Source organism: Sorex araneus, chromosome 11 (genome assembly GCF_027595985.1).
Source record: "Sorex araneus isolate mSorAra2 chromosome 11, mSorAra2.pri, whole genome shotgun sequence".
NCBI classification, from domain to species: Eukaryota; Metazoa; Chordata; class Mammalia; order Eulipotyphla; family Soricidae; genus Sorex; species Sorex araneus.
Window position 1 is genome coordinate 48,469,808 of NC_073312.1, and position 15,113 is coordinate 48,484,920.

Below are 15,113 nucleotides of genomic sequence, written 5' to 3' on the forward strand. Positions count from 1 at the left end.
CCAGATGAAAACCCTGAGCACCACTGAGTATGGCCCCAAATGAAAAATTTAAAAATAAATAAAATTTTCCAAAGATGGTGTTAGAGAGATAGGGTAGGGCAGTGGAGGGCACTTGCCTTGCACATGACTGACCTAGGTTTGAACCCCACCCCTAGCCTGCTGGAAATGATCCTAGTACAAAGTCAGGAGTAAGCCCTGAGCACTGGCTGGTGTGGTTCCCTCCCACCCCCCCAACCCTTCCCCCCATACACAAAAGTCCCCAAGGTTGCAGGGTTGCTGGATGTAAGAAAGGAGACAATAACAGAGACTTAGACTAGCCCCTGGTGGCAGCAAGTCCAGGTAGGGCTGGGGGCTCACTGTGCAAGTGATGGGTAAAGCCATGGCCGGGACAGTGCTGTGCAGAGACAGCCAGGGACAAGGAATGTGGATTTGGACATGTCCACTGTGGGTCACCCAATCTAGGAAGACGTGCTGGCATGGGGCTGGCAGACACCTGGGAAAGGGTCCCAGGGCACGGAAGCGGTTTGATGTCTAGGATCAGCATGCCTGGACCCCGCAGTCCACAAGGGGCAGAGCCGACACAACCCACAGGGCCTAGTAATAATGGCAGCAGGAGCGGTGGCACAGTGGCCTCAGATGCAGACAGGACCAGCTGCTGTGTGGGAGGAAAGGCCTCAGACTTTTTCCTGTGAAAACAGATTCAAGGAGTATGAAGGGGGCTTCTACTGTGAAGTCCCAGCAGAGGGCTGTTTAGGGAGGAGAGCTGTGCCAGGGGGAGCGTGTATGTGCATTGGGACAGAGGGTCAGCCTTGTCTGGTAACACACGGCTCCTGTATCCTATGGCCAGACTATCTGCAAGAGCCCCTGTGCCTCAGTTTCTCCATCTTCTCTGTGAAGATGACCACGTGCTTCTACCCTGCGTCCAAGCTCTTATAGTCAGATGAAGCCAAGAAGTTCAGCGCTCCAGGGCGGAGTGGTGCCGGTGGGTGGGGCAGGGCCAGACAGTGCACTGCAGCTCCCTTGACCATGGCCCAGCCTCCGCCTGGCGCTCTACCAGCACTGGTCCCTGCACGACAGCCTGTGCAACACATGCTACACGGCTTCCAGGTTCAAGCTCTGGTCTGTGCATGGGCAGAAGCGGCTCCAGGAGTTCCTGGCGGACATGGGGTGAGTGCCCACTGGGGTCTGGAGTGAAATCCCTAACGTGCAGTGCTGCCTGTGTCTGCCCTGTTGCTCCCTCTCAGATCCCAGAGTGTTGCTTGTAGGCTCCCTCCAGCTTGTCCCTGGCTTGCACACACTCTGACCCTTCCTGGTTTTCTGTCCTGTCCATCAGTCGTATCACCAGGGTTTGCTGTCTTTCAGTCTCCCCCTGAAACAGGTGAAACAAAAGTTTCAGTCCATGGACATCTCCCTGAAGGAGAATTTGCGGGAGATGATTGAAGAATCTGCAAATAAATTTGGGTAAGCACATGTATTTCTGGATCAAGGGTTTTTTTTTGTTTGTTTGTTTTTTGTATTTTTATGGCCATGCTCATGACTTCCTTAGCTCTGTGCTCAGGGGTCATTCCTGGCAAGGCTCAGAGAGAGGACTTGATGCAGTGCTGGGAATCGAACCCCGGTTAGCTGCATGGAAGACAAGCACCCTGCCCCACTGTACTCTGGCCCTGGATTAACCTTCTTTAAACTCCAAGGCTGCCATTTGAACCACATCCCAAAATTAAGGCAGAAATCAAGAATGTACCATTGAGCCTAACTGGAGCCTGCCTGCTCATGAAATTTGAGTTCCCTTTGTACTAAGAAGACTCAAGGAAGTCTTAAATCCAGGCCAGCCCAGGCTGTGCCTCCGTGGACTAGGGAATGAGGCTAGTGAGGGAGAACACACCGGGGCCTGTTCCCAGCCCTGCTCACATGAGTCCTCTGACATCCTGGCAGAACCGGGGCCTAACTGCCCTGGCTCTGTTGCGGGTCCCAGCTAGGATTCTGTTGCTTTTTGTGCTACAGGAGAGGACAATCCATCCCTGCCTAGAACCCCAATATGGCTCTGCCCTGCACAGCTGAGCAGCTTTGGGTGGGTATGGGCTGCAGGGCTGGTTTGTCTGCTCCTCCCAGCTACTTTCTTCCTCTAATAAGAATGACCAGACTATGAGCATTAGTGGGAGCCGGGGTGGGATAGCAGCACAGCTGAGCTCATGCGTACCTCAAGCACCTTCCCACGTGCACAAAGGACGATGGCTCCATCACCTTCTCCCCTCCCTAACCCCATTGCAGGATGAAAGACATGCGCATACAGACTTTCAGCATTCATTTTGGGTTCAAGCATAAGTTCCTGGCCAGCGATGTGGTCTTTGCTACTATGTCACTGATGGAGAGCCCCGAGAAAGATGACTCAGGGACAGATAACTTCATCCAGGCCCTGGATTCACTCTCCAGGTAGTGTGCATGGCCATGGCCTCTCTCCCCTCAGCCTGACACAGCACAGGAAGCAGATGTGTGGACCCCTACATCCTGCAGAACCCATTTGAGTGGGTGTTGAAATCATAGTTTAAGCAAACCGGGTCTGGCACACAGTACATCTGCTGCTCATCTGCAATATGTGTCAGTGTCTCTTGATCTTTTTTATCTATTTTTTTATTTTCAGCTTTTGAAATTTCCTTCCCTTGCTTTTTTCAATCTCCTAAATCTCCTAAAGTATTATTTGCTCTATTTATTGATTCTTCTCTTATAATTTGATATTTATTTTGCAATTAATTTTCTTTTTATTTCTAATCCTTTCTTATCTTGTTTCCTCCGAGGTCTTATATTACCTCTTTTTAAATAGTAAGGCTGGAGAGATAGTATAGTGGGTAGGGCTCTCGCCTTGCATACATACCCAGCATCCCATATAGTCCCTGAGCATTGTCAGGAATAGTTCCTGAACACAGAGCCAGGAGTAAGCCCTGAGCACTGCTGGGTAAGGCCCAAAAACTAAAAGCAAAAAATAAATAAGTAAATAAATAGTAGTCTTAGAGAATTTGGCCTCAGAACTCCTTTGTTGCTCTGTGTGTGTGTGTGTGTGTGTGTGTGTGTGTAGTTAGTTTCCTTGACTTGTAGGAGGAAGCATGATTCACGTGGCTTTCTGACTTCATACAACTCTCACTTCTGTTGTTATTATGCAGTTTTAAAATCTGTGGAGCTGAATTCTGAGGGTTTCTGGTTCCTCAACTCTAGCACACTTTTTTTGAGGTAAGGGTGAGCACATCTGGCAGGTTCATGCCTGGCACATGTGGGAATACCAGGAACTTACACTTGCAAGCCAGGTTTTCTAAGCCACTGAGCTATTCTTCTGGAACCCAGATAGATTCTGAAACCCTAACACATTATTGATGACTGTCACTCTGACTTTTTGTTTTGTTTCATTTGGTTTTTGTATGGGGATCACAATACGTGATGCTCAGGGATTATTCCTGGCTCTGCACTCAAGAATTACTCCTGGTGGTGCTTGGAGGACCATATGGCATACAGAGGATCGAACCTAGGTCAGCCACGTGCAGGGCAAACACCCTACCTGCTGTACTCTCACTCTGGCTCTACTCTAACAACTTTTGGTCATTCTTAGTTCCTAGAATTTCCACGTGAATTTTTTATTGTATTTGGGCCACAAGCAGTACTCACTGATCACTCTGGCAGGGCTCAAGGTACCACATGTGTGCCGTGTCTCCCAACCTGGGTCAGCCACATGCCAAGCAAACACCTTAACTGTTTCTTCAGCCCCTTAACTTCATATTTGTTTTGCTCATTGATGCGGCATAGAAAGATAGCTAGGTTTGCTTTCCTGCAGCATTGTTAAATTTCTTTAACAATGAACTTTTGTTAGATTTAACATTTAATTAGATATTCTAATAGTTTTCAGTTATTTCTTAGGATTTTTCTATACATGAGACCATTATCTGGAAACGGAAATGGATTTACTTCTTCCTTTCCAATCTCGCTGCCTGTTTATTTTATTTTCTGGGCTGACTATTGCCCTGACTAGAATTTTCACTTCTGTCTAGCATGTTTTCATCAGTCCCTTCTCTTCTCTTTTCTATCTTGTCCCTATCTGCTCATGTTTGATTCTCTTCTAAGCAGTTTCCCCTCAGTGAGGGGTTCATTCTAGAAAGCTCTGGGCTGTCATGGGACTCCTAGGGGTCAGACATCTCCAGCATCCTGGTCTTTACCATGGTTCCTGGTACTTTAACTTGACCTTTGCACTGACCTGATCTTAGATTCAAGGGTCAAAATTCCTTTTAACCTCTGTTTCCCAACTACCCAGGGTTTGTTGTGACCCTTAGGTCTTGCTTCTCTCCTTCCTCTTACACTGATGCCAGCAACACATAGTCATGTGTCCTTGGTGGTCCCTCCTGCTTATGTCTTAGGGTCTGTAGTGTTTCTTCATCTCAACCTTGTTGTATTTAAATGTGGATCCCTCATTCTTAGATTTGTAATCTAGTTACTCTTTTTTGTCTAGAAATCTGGGGAAATACAAAAACTATACTACCAACTGCTGACCCCTCGTCCTGAATTGATGGATCGCTTTTGACATTGTCTAGTGACTTCCTGCTATGACAAAAGATCGCTTCCCCACTTTTGTGTTTCCTCCCCGCTCTCTCAATGGCAATGAAGCTATTTTCAGCTCCTTTGTAATATATATTGTGTCCTATCACCAGTGTGTCTAGTCTTCCTACTTGTGAGAAGAGGAGGTGAGCAACCCTGCTTTTCTCCTCCCTGCCAGCTCCTACATGCTGAAATCTGTGCCTTCGTCTGGTTACAGGGTAGAATATAAGTCCTCTCATCCTTGGCTCTAGGTAATTCTAAAAGATGAAAATCAAGGAGCCAGACAAATAGTACAGCAGGTAGGGCATTTGCCTTGCAGGCGGTCAACCCAGGTTTGATGTCTGGCATCCCATATGGTCCCCTGAGCACTGCCAGGAGTGATCTCTGAGTGCAGAGCCAGGAGTAACCCCTGAGCATCGCTGGGTGTGGTCCAAAAATTAAAAAAAAAAGAAAACAAACAAACAAACAAAATCAAACAGTATGACTTCATTCCACACAAAAAATACTTAAATTAGTAATGTGCAGTGATAATTTTGCTTTCTAGTACCAATTTTTTTTTCCTGGAACTCTTTATTGCTTCTTTTATCCCATTCAGGTTTTACCCAGCTCTGTCCACCAGTAGTTCCTTGAGCCCCTTCTGTCCATGAGAGCCACGGCTGTTTCCTGACTCTGGCTTGTGCCCTCTGTTCTCCAGGCCTGCTGCCTGCTATCCCTTGCAGAGCCATTGACTGTACTCTGGTTTAGAGCCAGCAATTTTTTTCAGTCCCTGACTTTGTTTTATTGTTGTTGTTTTTAACTTATTTTGCTCCAGCACAATTATCAAGTCACTTGTCAAAAAGGCTGCACCTGAGGTAGCTATTCCAGGTTCTTGCATCTCTGACATTATCTGTGTTCTCTCCTTGTCTGGTTGTAGGTTTAACTTGTATAGAATTCAAGGTTGATGGTAGTTTCCTCTTTTGGGGCATGGGGTACCTGAGGGGTCACTCCCTGTAATATGTAGCCATCCAGGCCCAAAGGTTTGGTGCAAAGGCCGGCATGTGAAATGTGCGGCATTGCTTAGGCCAAGTCATGCCAAGGGCCTCCCAGGTCACCCAGGCCGCCCTGTAGGTACTCAAGGAACCATACAGTGTGGGGATTGAACTTGGTCCCTGACCCTTAAGCTATCTCCCTAGCATCATGTAATTTCCTCTATTTTTTCTTTCTTTTTTTTTTTTTTTTGGTGGTGCTGAGAATTGAACTCAGATCTTCATACATTCAAGGCAAGCGTTCCACCACTGTGCTCCATGCCCAGCCCTCTAATTTCCTCTTGAATATGATTCTATTATCCACCTGTCTTTTCAAAGCCAGCGGTGCTAATGAGAACTCATGGCCAGTCAGGTTCTGTTTTGGCAGTGTCGGAGATTGAACACACTTAGGCTTGAGTGCTGCCACTAAGCCGCATTCCTGGCCTCTTGGTCTTGTTTTGGACTTTTTGTTATTGTCTTTTGGCTTGGGGATCCTACACCATCGTACTCTGGGGGCAACCCCCAGCATGCTACTTAGTCACTGCTGGTGGTAGTTGATGGAACATGCAGAACCAGCGATCAAACCTTGGGCCTCATATGTGCAAATCATGACCGCTACCACAGAGCCACATCCTTTTGGCTATTGGTCCCCATTTGGTTCTTCATATTTGCATCCTACTACTACCCACGATGCCTTTTCTCTCAGCGTGTGGGACTCACAGCTGGGTAGGCTAGGATAGATCTTGTTTTAGGTATTGTGCCAAGTGTCCAGGTGCCCTTTTAGTCAAGGCCCCATGTCACAGCTGGGAAACGCTTCCTGCTCTTTCTCTATTGCCCCCATCCCCACCCCACCCCCAACACAAATGCATCCGTGGTTTTTTTATTCTTCCTCTCAGGCTTCCTGGCACAGTGCCCCAGCTCTTATTTTTGCCTGACATTTTCCTTGTTTGTCTTATTGTCACTGTTAAGGAAGCTTTTCTTGACCTTATTCTCTACCTTTGAGTGAATTTTTCAGTTTTATAATCATCTTACTCTCCATAAACACTTCCTAGTTTCTGATTGTTTTATTCTTAGCATCCTGTTCTTTGTTTATGAATATATTAGTTGCCCAAATCTCTCCAAAGGTACTAATTAAGAGTTCTGTTTTCTTTTGGTTCTCCAAATTATTGGTTTCTTCTACTGTCATTTCATTCAGGCCTCAGAAGTTCCCCAAATCTTTGATGGTCCTTATAGTCAAGAGGGAGCTTTGAAAAGCTGGCGAGCTCGTCTCTGTGGGCACAGCTTGATCTTGGCATACAGGAGCCCATGTGACAGTTTTGGGCTTTACTTGAGCCACCTCATTTCTCCACAAAGAGTTCCTTTATTTATTTATTTATTTAAATTTGTGTATTTGTTTTTTTTGTTTCTTTGTTTGGGGGCCACACCTGGCAGTGTCCAGGGGTTACTCCTGGCTGTGCACTTAGGAATCACTCCTGGCAGGCTCAGGGGACCACATAGGTCACTGGGAATCACACTCAGGTAGGCCGTGTGCAAGGCAAGCACCATACCCACTGTACTATCTCTCCAGCCCCTGTATTTGGCTTTTGGATCATACTCAGCAGTGCTCAGGGCTCACTTCTGGCTCTGTGCTCAGAGATCACTCCTGGCAGGGTTCAGGGACCATATAAAATGGGATGCCAGGGATTGAATTCAGGTTGGTTGCATGCAAAACATATGCCTTAACCACTGTACTATGTCTCTGGCCCTAAAGGGTTCCTTATAGTGTATTCAGAAAGGATTCCTTGTGCGGAGAGGGGGTCGGGGAGGCAGGCATGTTAGGGACCAGTCCATCAGTCAGGTGATAGGATTCCCACCCCGGCCTGCAGTCTCCTTCCAGGTCCCTGCTGGCCAAGTCCCCTTTTTTCAACTCTCAGTGGCTTATCTTCTGGCCCCAGTACTAAAACTCCCACTGCATCAGTTCCATCCTGGTGGGTTTATCTACTTTTTTCTTCCTTCCTTTCTTGGGAAGGGGAACTCCAGTTGGGAAAGACCCCTCTTCCACCCACCTCCTGGATGCTCAGAAATGCAGCATTCTGTAGCTCTGCCGGAACTGTCTGCCACATTATAGGAGTAACCTGGACAAGCTGTACCGTGGCCTGGAACTCGCCAAGAAGCAGCTGCAAGCCACCCAGCAGACCATCGCCAGCTGCCTCTGCACCAACCTGGTCATCTCCCAGGGGCCCTTCCTCTACTGCTCCCTCATGGAGGTCAGGCTTCCCCCTGCACCGGAACGGGGCCTCTGCCTGCTGCGGCCCTGCTGACCAGGCTCTCTTCCACAGGGCACTCCAGATGTCATGCTGTTCTCCAAACCAGCCTCCCTGAGCCTACTCAGCAGACAGCTTCTCAAGTCCTTTGTGTGTTCGGTGAGGACCTGGAGTGCCCCTCCGCTTTCTGCTGGAAGTCTGGCGAGATGGACTTCAGAAGCTGGCTTTGGGTTTTCTGGGGCCATTCAACACGCAGCTGTGTGGTCTGGGGTCTGGGCCAATCCCTTACATTTTCCAAGCTGTGTTTTCTTTAGCAAATCCCTAAGAACTTTCTGGGTCCTACAGATTCTGATTTCTTTACTCACTGACAAGTAGGAAGGGCTAAACAGCTACGAGTAGCCCCTGAACATAGCCGGGTTATGGTCTAGCTCCTACACCCAGCTTTTGATTCTTTGTTTAACCAGAATTTGAGATCATCTCAAACTGTTAAACAGATAGTGAAATGATTGTCTGAGCAGAGGTGTAGATAGTCTGGTCATGAACAAAGATGAACTGCTGTCAGAATATTCGTTCTAGAGTTCTGATGGCTGGGTGTAGCTCTCAGCTCCGCCTTTACCAGTCATGTGACAGGGGTCCATTATTTGGCCTCAAGCACCAGCTTCCTCGTCTGTAAAATGGGTCTGTAAATACTCTCTCCCAGGACTCATTCCTGTATAAAGTATTTACCAAGTATTTACCACATCTGCCAGACTGATTCTAGAGGGGGAGTGATCACATTCAGGGGTACACCTTGGTCCTGCACAAACTGGGAAACTTAGTTGCTGGCATAGTAGGGTGTAGGTGCTAGGGGTACAGCTGTGAAAAGAACACTTGCTCTCCATGTTGAGAAAGTGTTCCTATAGGGGTGAGTGGCAGAAGATGACGAATGAATATGTGCAGCCTTGAGTGGTAGCGGGCCCTGTAGAAAGTGAAGTGGGTGGCAGAGGTGGGTGATTGAGAGGGTGCCAGAATAGGTAACAATTGCTTCAGGACCTATGGAAGACAAGGGAGGGAACCCAGGGGACAAGGAACCCCAAAGCCAGTGCAAACAGGGAGACTGGGGACAGGCTGTCAGGACAGGGGCCATGGGCATCTCCTGGAGTAAGGGGCTCCTGGAGGCTCTTGAAATGGGAGCTGGCAATGTCAGGGCACCTGAGCACTGAAGTATGTGCCCACCCTCCTGCGAGGCCATGATTAAGGGTCCACTTTGCCTCCACAGACGAAGAACCGACGCTGCAAGCTGCTGCCCCTGGTGATGGCAGCCCCGCTGAGCATGGAGCAGGGCACAGTGACAGTGGTGGGCATCCCACCGGAGACCGACACCTCGGACAGGAAGAAGTAAGCCAGTCTTACTTGGCCTGGGCCATGAGAACCTGGGGGTGTCTCTTGCCTGTGTGCCCTGCCCAGTGGGGTCTGTTTGTCTCAAGGTGACACCAAGGAGAGCCTTTCCCACTCACCCCGCCTTCCCACATGCAGTGAGGCTTCCAGCCCAGAGTTTTGAATGTGTCCCCCGGATCGCACTTTTGAATGCTTTGCATTTGTAGTTGCTTTGCTTTATTGTTGTTCCTGAGTGGGGCCGGAACACCTGACAACCAAGTGCTAGTATCTTGGAGGCAAGGAATAATTTCTGCCCTCTCAATATCCACAGTTTTGGTTCTCATGTGTTCTGTTTGGGGATCATACACAGTAGTGCCTCGGGCTTATCCTGGTTCTGTGCTTAGGAATCACCCCGGCAAGGCTCAGAGGATCTTCTGTGGTGCTGGGAATCAAATCTGGGTTGCCCAAGCACAAGCAAGCAATAATACCACTGTATTATCGCTCCTGCTCCAGGAGCAAAGTTTGTTCTACAGGACACACCCATGATACTCAGGTTTTATTCCTGGCTCTGCACTCAGGGATCACTCCTGGCAGGGCTCAGAGGACCATATGATGTTGAACCTGGGTCGACTGAATGCAAGGCAACCTTACCTGCTGTCCCATCTTTCTGGCCCCACTTAATTTGCATTTCTAAGTGAGTGACAGAATCAGCAAAGGCCATCCCGGCTGTGAGCCAGCTCATGCACTGAGCAAAGACAGGCAAGTGCAATCAGAAGGTCTAGCCTGCAGAGGTGCAGGAGGCAGCAAACGCTAAGTGGGGCTGTCTAGAAACCACCCATCTCTTCCCTTTGCGGCACTCCTCTTCCTGCTAGCAGCTTGTCAGAGCCTGAAAGCAGAAACCAGTTGTGGATTTTCTAACAAGGTCCTCTGGCCACAAGTAGTCAAGTTTTCAAGGAGCGCAGAAAACCTGAGGGTCTCAGGGGTTGGGAGCTAGGCTTCATCTGCCAGGTTCCTCGAAACCAACTGTATGTGCACTGTCCTCAAAACCTTCTCGAGGGGACAGAGTGATAATACAGCGACTAGGGCATGCACCTGATCTGGATTCAATCTCCAGCCTGCCAGAAGGGATCCCTGAGTACGGAGCCAGGAGTAAACCCTGAGCAGTTCCAGGTGTGGCCCAAGAGACAAATGAGCCTTTCTCAAATAAGCCTTTACCAGCTGATCTACACTTCACTTCAAGTCTGCACTTTAACCAGTAGGTACCGTCTCCTATGCCAATAGTTCCTGAATTGAGGGGTGCGCCAGATGCATTTAGAAGTTTAATTAAGGGCTGGGGTGTGGCTCAAGTGGAGAATTGCATGTGTAAGGCCCTGGGATACATCCCTTGCCTGGCATAGCCCCCCAGCATCACTGGGTGTGGTCCCCAAGCACCGCAGCCATAAACCAGCTGAATTCAGCCATGAGAGTTCAAATACAAGAAAGAGAGCTGCTAAGGTGTGTGGGACACCTTAGCACAGCATCCTGCTGGACCCATGGTCTTCCAGCCCACAGCAGAGGTGACTGTACTCCCCCCGCCCCCCCATCCCCCCCGCATGATCTGGACAACATGCAGCAGAGCTGTATCCACCCCACAGGATCCAGAACTGCAGCAGCCACTCAGACCTCATCAATGCTGGCTCCCTCTCTTCACTTAGTCTTTCCTCTTTACTTTCTTTTATTGGTTCTGGAGCTAGACACAGTGGTGCTCTGGGGATACTCCCAGCTGGGCACTCAGGGGTTGCCTACGTGTAGACCAAGTGCTCAGCCCATTGAAGTCTCTGGACCACCCCTTCCTCTCTTCAAAGTCTAGGAAACACATTTGGACTTGGTACTGCTGGCATCATGACTTGTGGTGTTTCCATCTGAGCATCACAGCCCTTCTCTGGGTATGGTTTTTGAGGAAGGTTTCTCACACTGGGCTGTCTGCAAGTGGACGTGACCCTTCCCCCAACATTAGCCTGATTGGGCTATTTTCAGCTTTTTGTGATAATGTTCCATGGGGCCTTATGCTTTGGGGAAGCTTCTCCCACTGTCTCCAGCACGTTTTTCTGGCTCTGCCCTTTGGAGCACATGGGCCTTGTTCCCACTCTCCTCCCACTCTGTCCAGAGCAGCTGAGCCTTCAGGCCCCTCTTCTCCCTGCTGTGCTTTCCATGCTCGGCCAGGAGCAGGGACAGGAGGCCTGTGGGGGCTACCTTTCTGTCCTTGGGTGTCTGCCTCCAGATACACAGTGCCCAGGCCATTTACTCCCCAGAAATTCCCTAGAGCTGGTCAGAGATGGTGATGGTGGATACCCCCAGCTATAGGACACCCTAGGACCTTGGATAGCACAGGGTCAGGGGCTGAAGGTCATTTCAATTTTTTTAATTAGCTCTTAACAGCCTCTGTCCTAGGGACCCTAATCCTGGGTCTGGAACATTCCTAACAGCTGTGGTGAGCTGTGACCTTATAGGTTTGCAAAGGTCATTTGGTAGCAAGTTGAGAAAGACAAAGACCTTTTTTTAATTAAAAAAATTTTTTGTTGAATAACCATGAAATACATAGTTACAAAGATATTCATGATTTTCGGTCATACAATATTCCAACACCCATCCTTTCACCAGTGTACATTTTCCATCACCAGTATTCCAAGTTTCCCTTTTCTTCTTCTCCTCCTCCTACCCCTCCTCCTCTTCTTCACTCTTAGTTCTTCTCCAGAGTAATCATTTTCAGCTACCATTGTCATGGTTGTCTCTTCTCTTCCCTACCTGCCTTCTCCCTTGCCTTTGGTGGCCGTCTTCCTACTATGGACCAATCCTCCTGGCCACATGGGCTTTTTTGAAGACAAGTACTTTGTGTTGCCCCGCTGCTTGCCTGCACACAGATCCCTAATCAGGCTGGGCTTTCTGAAGTCATTGCCTGCTCCTCATTCTGGTCATTCGTTACTGTCTAGGGCCATGCTGGCCGTAGCTAGCTCTCCCCACTGGGCAGTCTCCTGTGAGGGTTTCCCTGAAGGCTCAAACCCTATGTATGCCTGTCCTCTGAGATCCCTTCCTCACCGTGCTCTCCCCAGTTCTCCCATCTGTGGTGCCGTGTACCCCCAGGGCTGGGCCAGACTCCCAGCTCTCTCCCTGCTGGCCTTGACCCTCTTAGCAGTACCCACTGAGCTGTATCCCTGGGTCCTCTTCTTCCTGTGCCCTCATAGCTTCTGCAAAGGAGGCACATGGCACACCCAGCCCTGCTGGTCCTGCCACACTGGTGGCTGAGACACCCCGTGCAGTTGCCAGGCATGTGAGATGCTCTAGCTGGGGCTAAGACTACGAAGCCCTGAGGAGTAGGGGGTCAGTGCCCCGAGTTCAGAAGGGCTCAGCCGGAGCAGAGAGTGGAAGAGAGGGAGATGATGCCTTCTAGTGAGTGGGGTGGGGACAGTGTGCAGTTCAAGCAGAACCATAGCCAACTCTGGTTTCTGTCCCACAAGAATGAGAAGGGTCACCCACTGCCTCTTGTGTGTCCACAGCTTCTTTGGCAGGGCGTTTGAGAAGGCGGCAGAAGGTACCAATTCCCGGACACTGCACAACCACTTTGACCTCTCAGGTAAGAGTCCCCTGCACTAATAAGGCACCTTTGACCTGAGGACCAGACAAGCCTGGTCCCTGCCCGAAGCCCTCTTTTTGCCTGGAACTGTCTGAGGCTGGTGCTTTTGGGCAGCCTCCCAAGGGAGGCCCTCAAAAAGAATTCATATGTCCCAGACTGCTGTGGGTCTGCTCCAGTCTGACATCCCGGCCGGCCCATCACATCAATTCACTGGTTAGCTGTCCAAGTCATAGTGTCCTTTGCTTTTCCTGTAGGTAGCAGAGTGGGCTGAGGAGCGACTCAGGGTACCACCTCCTCCACTACGGAGGCTACTTCTGTGCAACCCAGTGACTTTTGTTTGTGTTGTCCTGAAGGACCCACCTAGGGTCACTGTGTGGTCTGTCATGGCTCCAATACTGGCCTCACTGTGCCACATGAGCCTATGGAATCGAAGGAACTGGCCTGGTAGGGGACTTTGGGAAACCACACCTGCAGTCTACCAGCACCCCACACACTACCTACAGCCCCCCAGACGCCAGTGTAGAATAGGGCTAACATTTGGCCGTACTTGTTTCTCATTCTTTTTTTTTTGTTTGTTTGTTTCTCATTCTTTATGACAAATTTTATCTTATTATTTTGGGGACTTGGGGGCCACACCCGGCTATACTCAGGGCTTACTCCTGGCTCTGCACTCAGGGATCACTCCTTCACTCAGGGATCAATCGCTTGGGGGACCATAAGAGGTACCAGGGATCAAACCCGAGTTGGTCATGTGCTCGGCAAACGCCTTACCCACTGTTTTTCCTCTCCAGCCACCAGACTAGAATTTTAAATCCAATTTCTTCCTCCTGGTGTGAGAGCAGCTTAGTTTCCCCAGAAACCTCTTCTTGGCTTGCAGGCGGGCATCTCGCCTGCATCCTCAGAGCCATTCTCCATGTGCACACACTCCTGCTGTGTCCTGCATCCAAATCTTCTCTTGGATGAGCCACTGGATTGGGTTAGGGCCCACCCTTTGGGCTTCATTTAACCCAGTCACCTTGAGAAAGGACCTATCTCCAAATACAGTCACTGTGCCTTAGAGCTTCCGCATTGGAACTGGGTGGAAGACACTTTGTGGCCTCTAACAATCATCTCTCATACAGGGTCTTTTCTCACACCCCCCCCCCCCCGGCTCCCCCGCCCAACAATTCCTTACGAATGAGCATTTCGGACACCCTACACTCTTCAGTCCCCTCCCTTTTCTAGCTTCATTCAACCCAGCCCCTTCAGACTCTAGTTTCCTGCCTGCTATGAAGCAGGCTAGCACTAACAGGCTTGCAACATGTTTTTTCTCAACACGGAAAGGACTGGGGGCCAGGAGCTGCTTAATTTCCCCTGTGAATGGACAGTGGGGTAGGATTTGAGGGTGCCCTGGCTGGAGGAGCTGAGGACTTGCAGGACCAGCAGGCCTGGGCTGGCTGTCTGATGAAGACCCAGGTGCTGGGTTGAGCCTCAGAGGCGCCCCGAGAGACATGAAAGTACCTCTCCTACCCCCTGCTACAGAAAGGGACACTAAGGCTGAGATGCTGGCTTCTGCCAAACTTAGACCCACCTGGACTCCCTGTGACACAGGGCACTGTCAGGCAGGGTGGGACCAGATGTGTGTCATTCTGCGTCATCACATCTGCCATGTCCCCAGCACTGGCTCTTACCACTGGCACCTTGACTGCCCAGAGATTCCTTCCTGCAGATCTCAGCTCTAGCCTGCAACAGGTCAGCAGGCAGTTTCTAATGTTTAAATCGAGAGGGACAAGAGAGAGAAGTCACTTTAGTCCCAAGTAGTTCGAGCCATCAATGAGCCTGGTAGAGGTTGGAATGTGCTGGAGGTTTATTTCAGTCTTGAACGGTGGGGAGGAGGGAATGCTCGGCCTCACTTGTTTTTCTCACCTCTCCCTCATCTATCCCACGCCTCCCACCTCACAGATGTTTTTCTTTCATTACTTTAGTAATTGAATTGAAAGCAGAGGATCGGAGCAAGTTTCTGGATGCACTAGTTTCCCTCTTGTCCTGAGGGTGAGTTGGGGGAGCCAGGTCGTGGCCAAGTTCCTGTGGGGATCAAGGGAGACAGGAGACCCTGTCCAAGTGTTGGATTTTCCCTGATTTCCTCCGCCTCTTTAGGCCAGGCTTTTACTTGGATTTCCAGTCAGAGCAAGTCTCCTCAAGAGATTCGGGGTCAAAACATTTTTCCCAGGAATGCCTGGCCCTTGGCTGCCCGAAGTGCCACAATGGGCCATTTTTTGAGGAAACTAATTTCATTAAGCCTCTGGGAGTCTTCAAAAAGAGCTGGCATTTACCCTTTCCTGGCCACAC

The 15,113-nt window shown here is 49.6% G+C and overlaps 1 protein-coding gene across 2 annotated transcripts in view; it reads left to right on the forward strand.

Moving 5' to 3' along the window:
* CDC45 (cell division cycle 45) overlaps positions 1-14,814 on the forward strand; it is a 31,701-nt gene extending 16,887 nt beyond the window's left edge. For both annotated transcript variants that reach the window (XM_004607477.2, XM_004607478.2), the window contains 8 exons: positions 1,036-1,167; positions 1,363-1,461; positions 2,269-2,430; positions 7,684-7,822; positions 7,895-7,978; positions 9,078-9,196; positions 12,709-12,785; positions 14,750-14,814. In XM_004607477.2, the coding sequence (XP_004607534.1) occupies positions 1,036-1,167; positions 1,363-1,461; positions 2,269-2,430; positions 7,684-7,822; positions 7,895-7,978; positions 9,078-9,196; positions 12,709-12,785; positions 14,750-14,814 (877 nt within the window). The remainder of the gene's footprint in view (positions 1-1,035; positions 1,168-1,362; positions 1,462-2,268; positions 2,431-7,683; positions 7,823-7,894; positions 7,979-9,077; positions 9,197-12,708; positions 12,786-14,749) is intronic.
* The last annotated feature ends 299 nt before the right edge of the window (positions 14,815-15,113 follow it).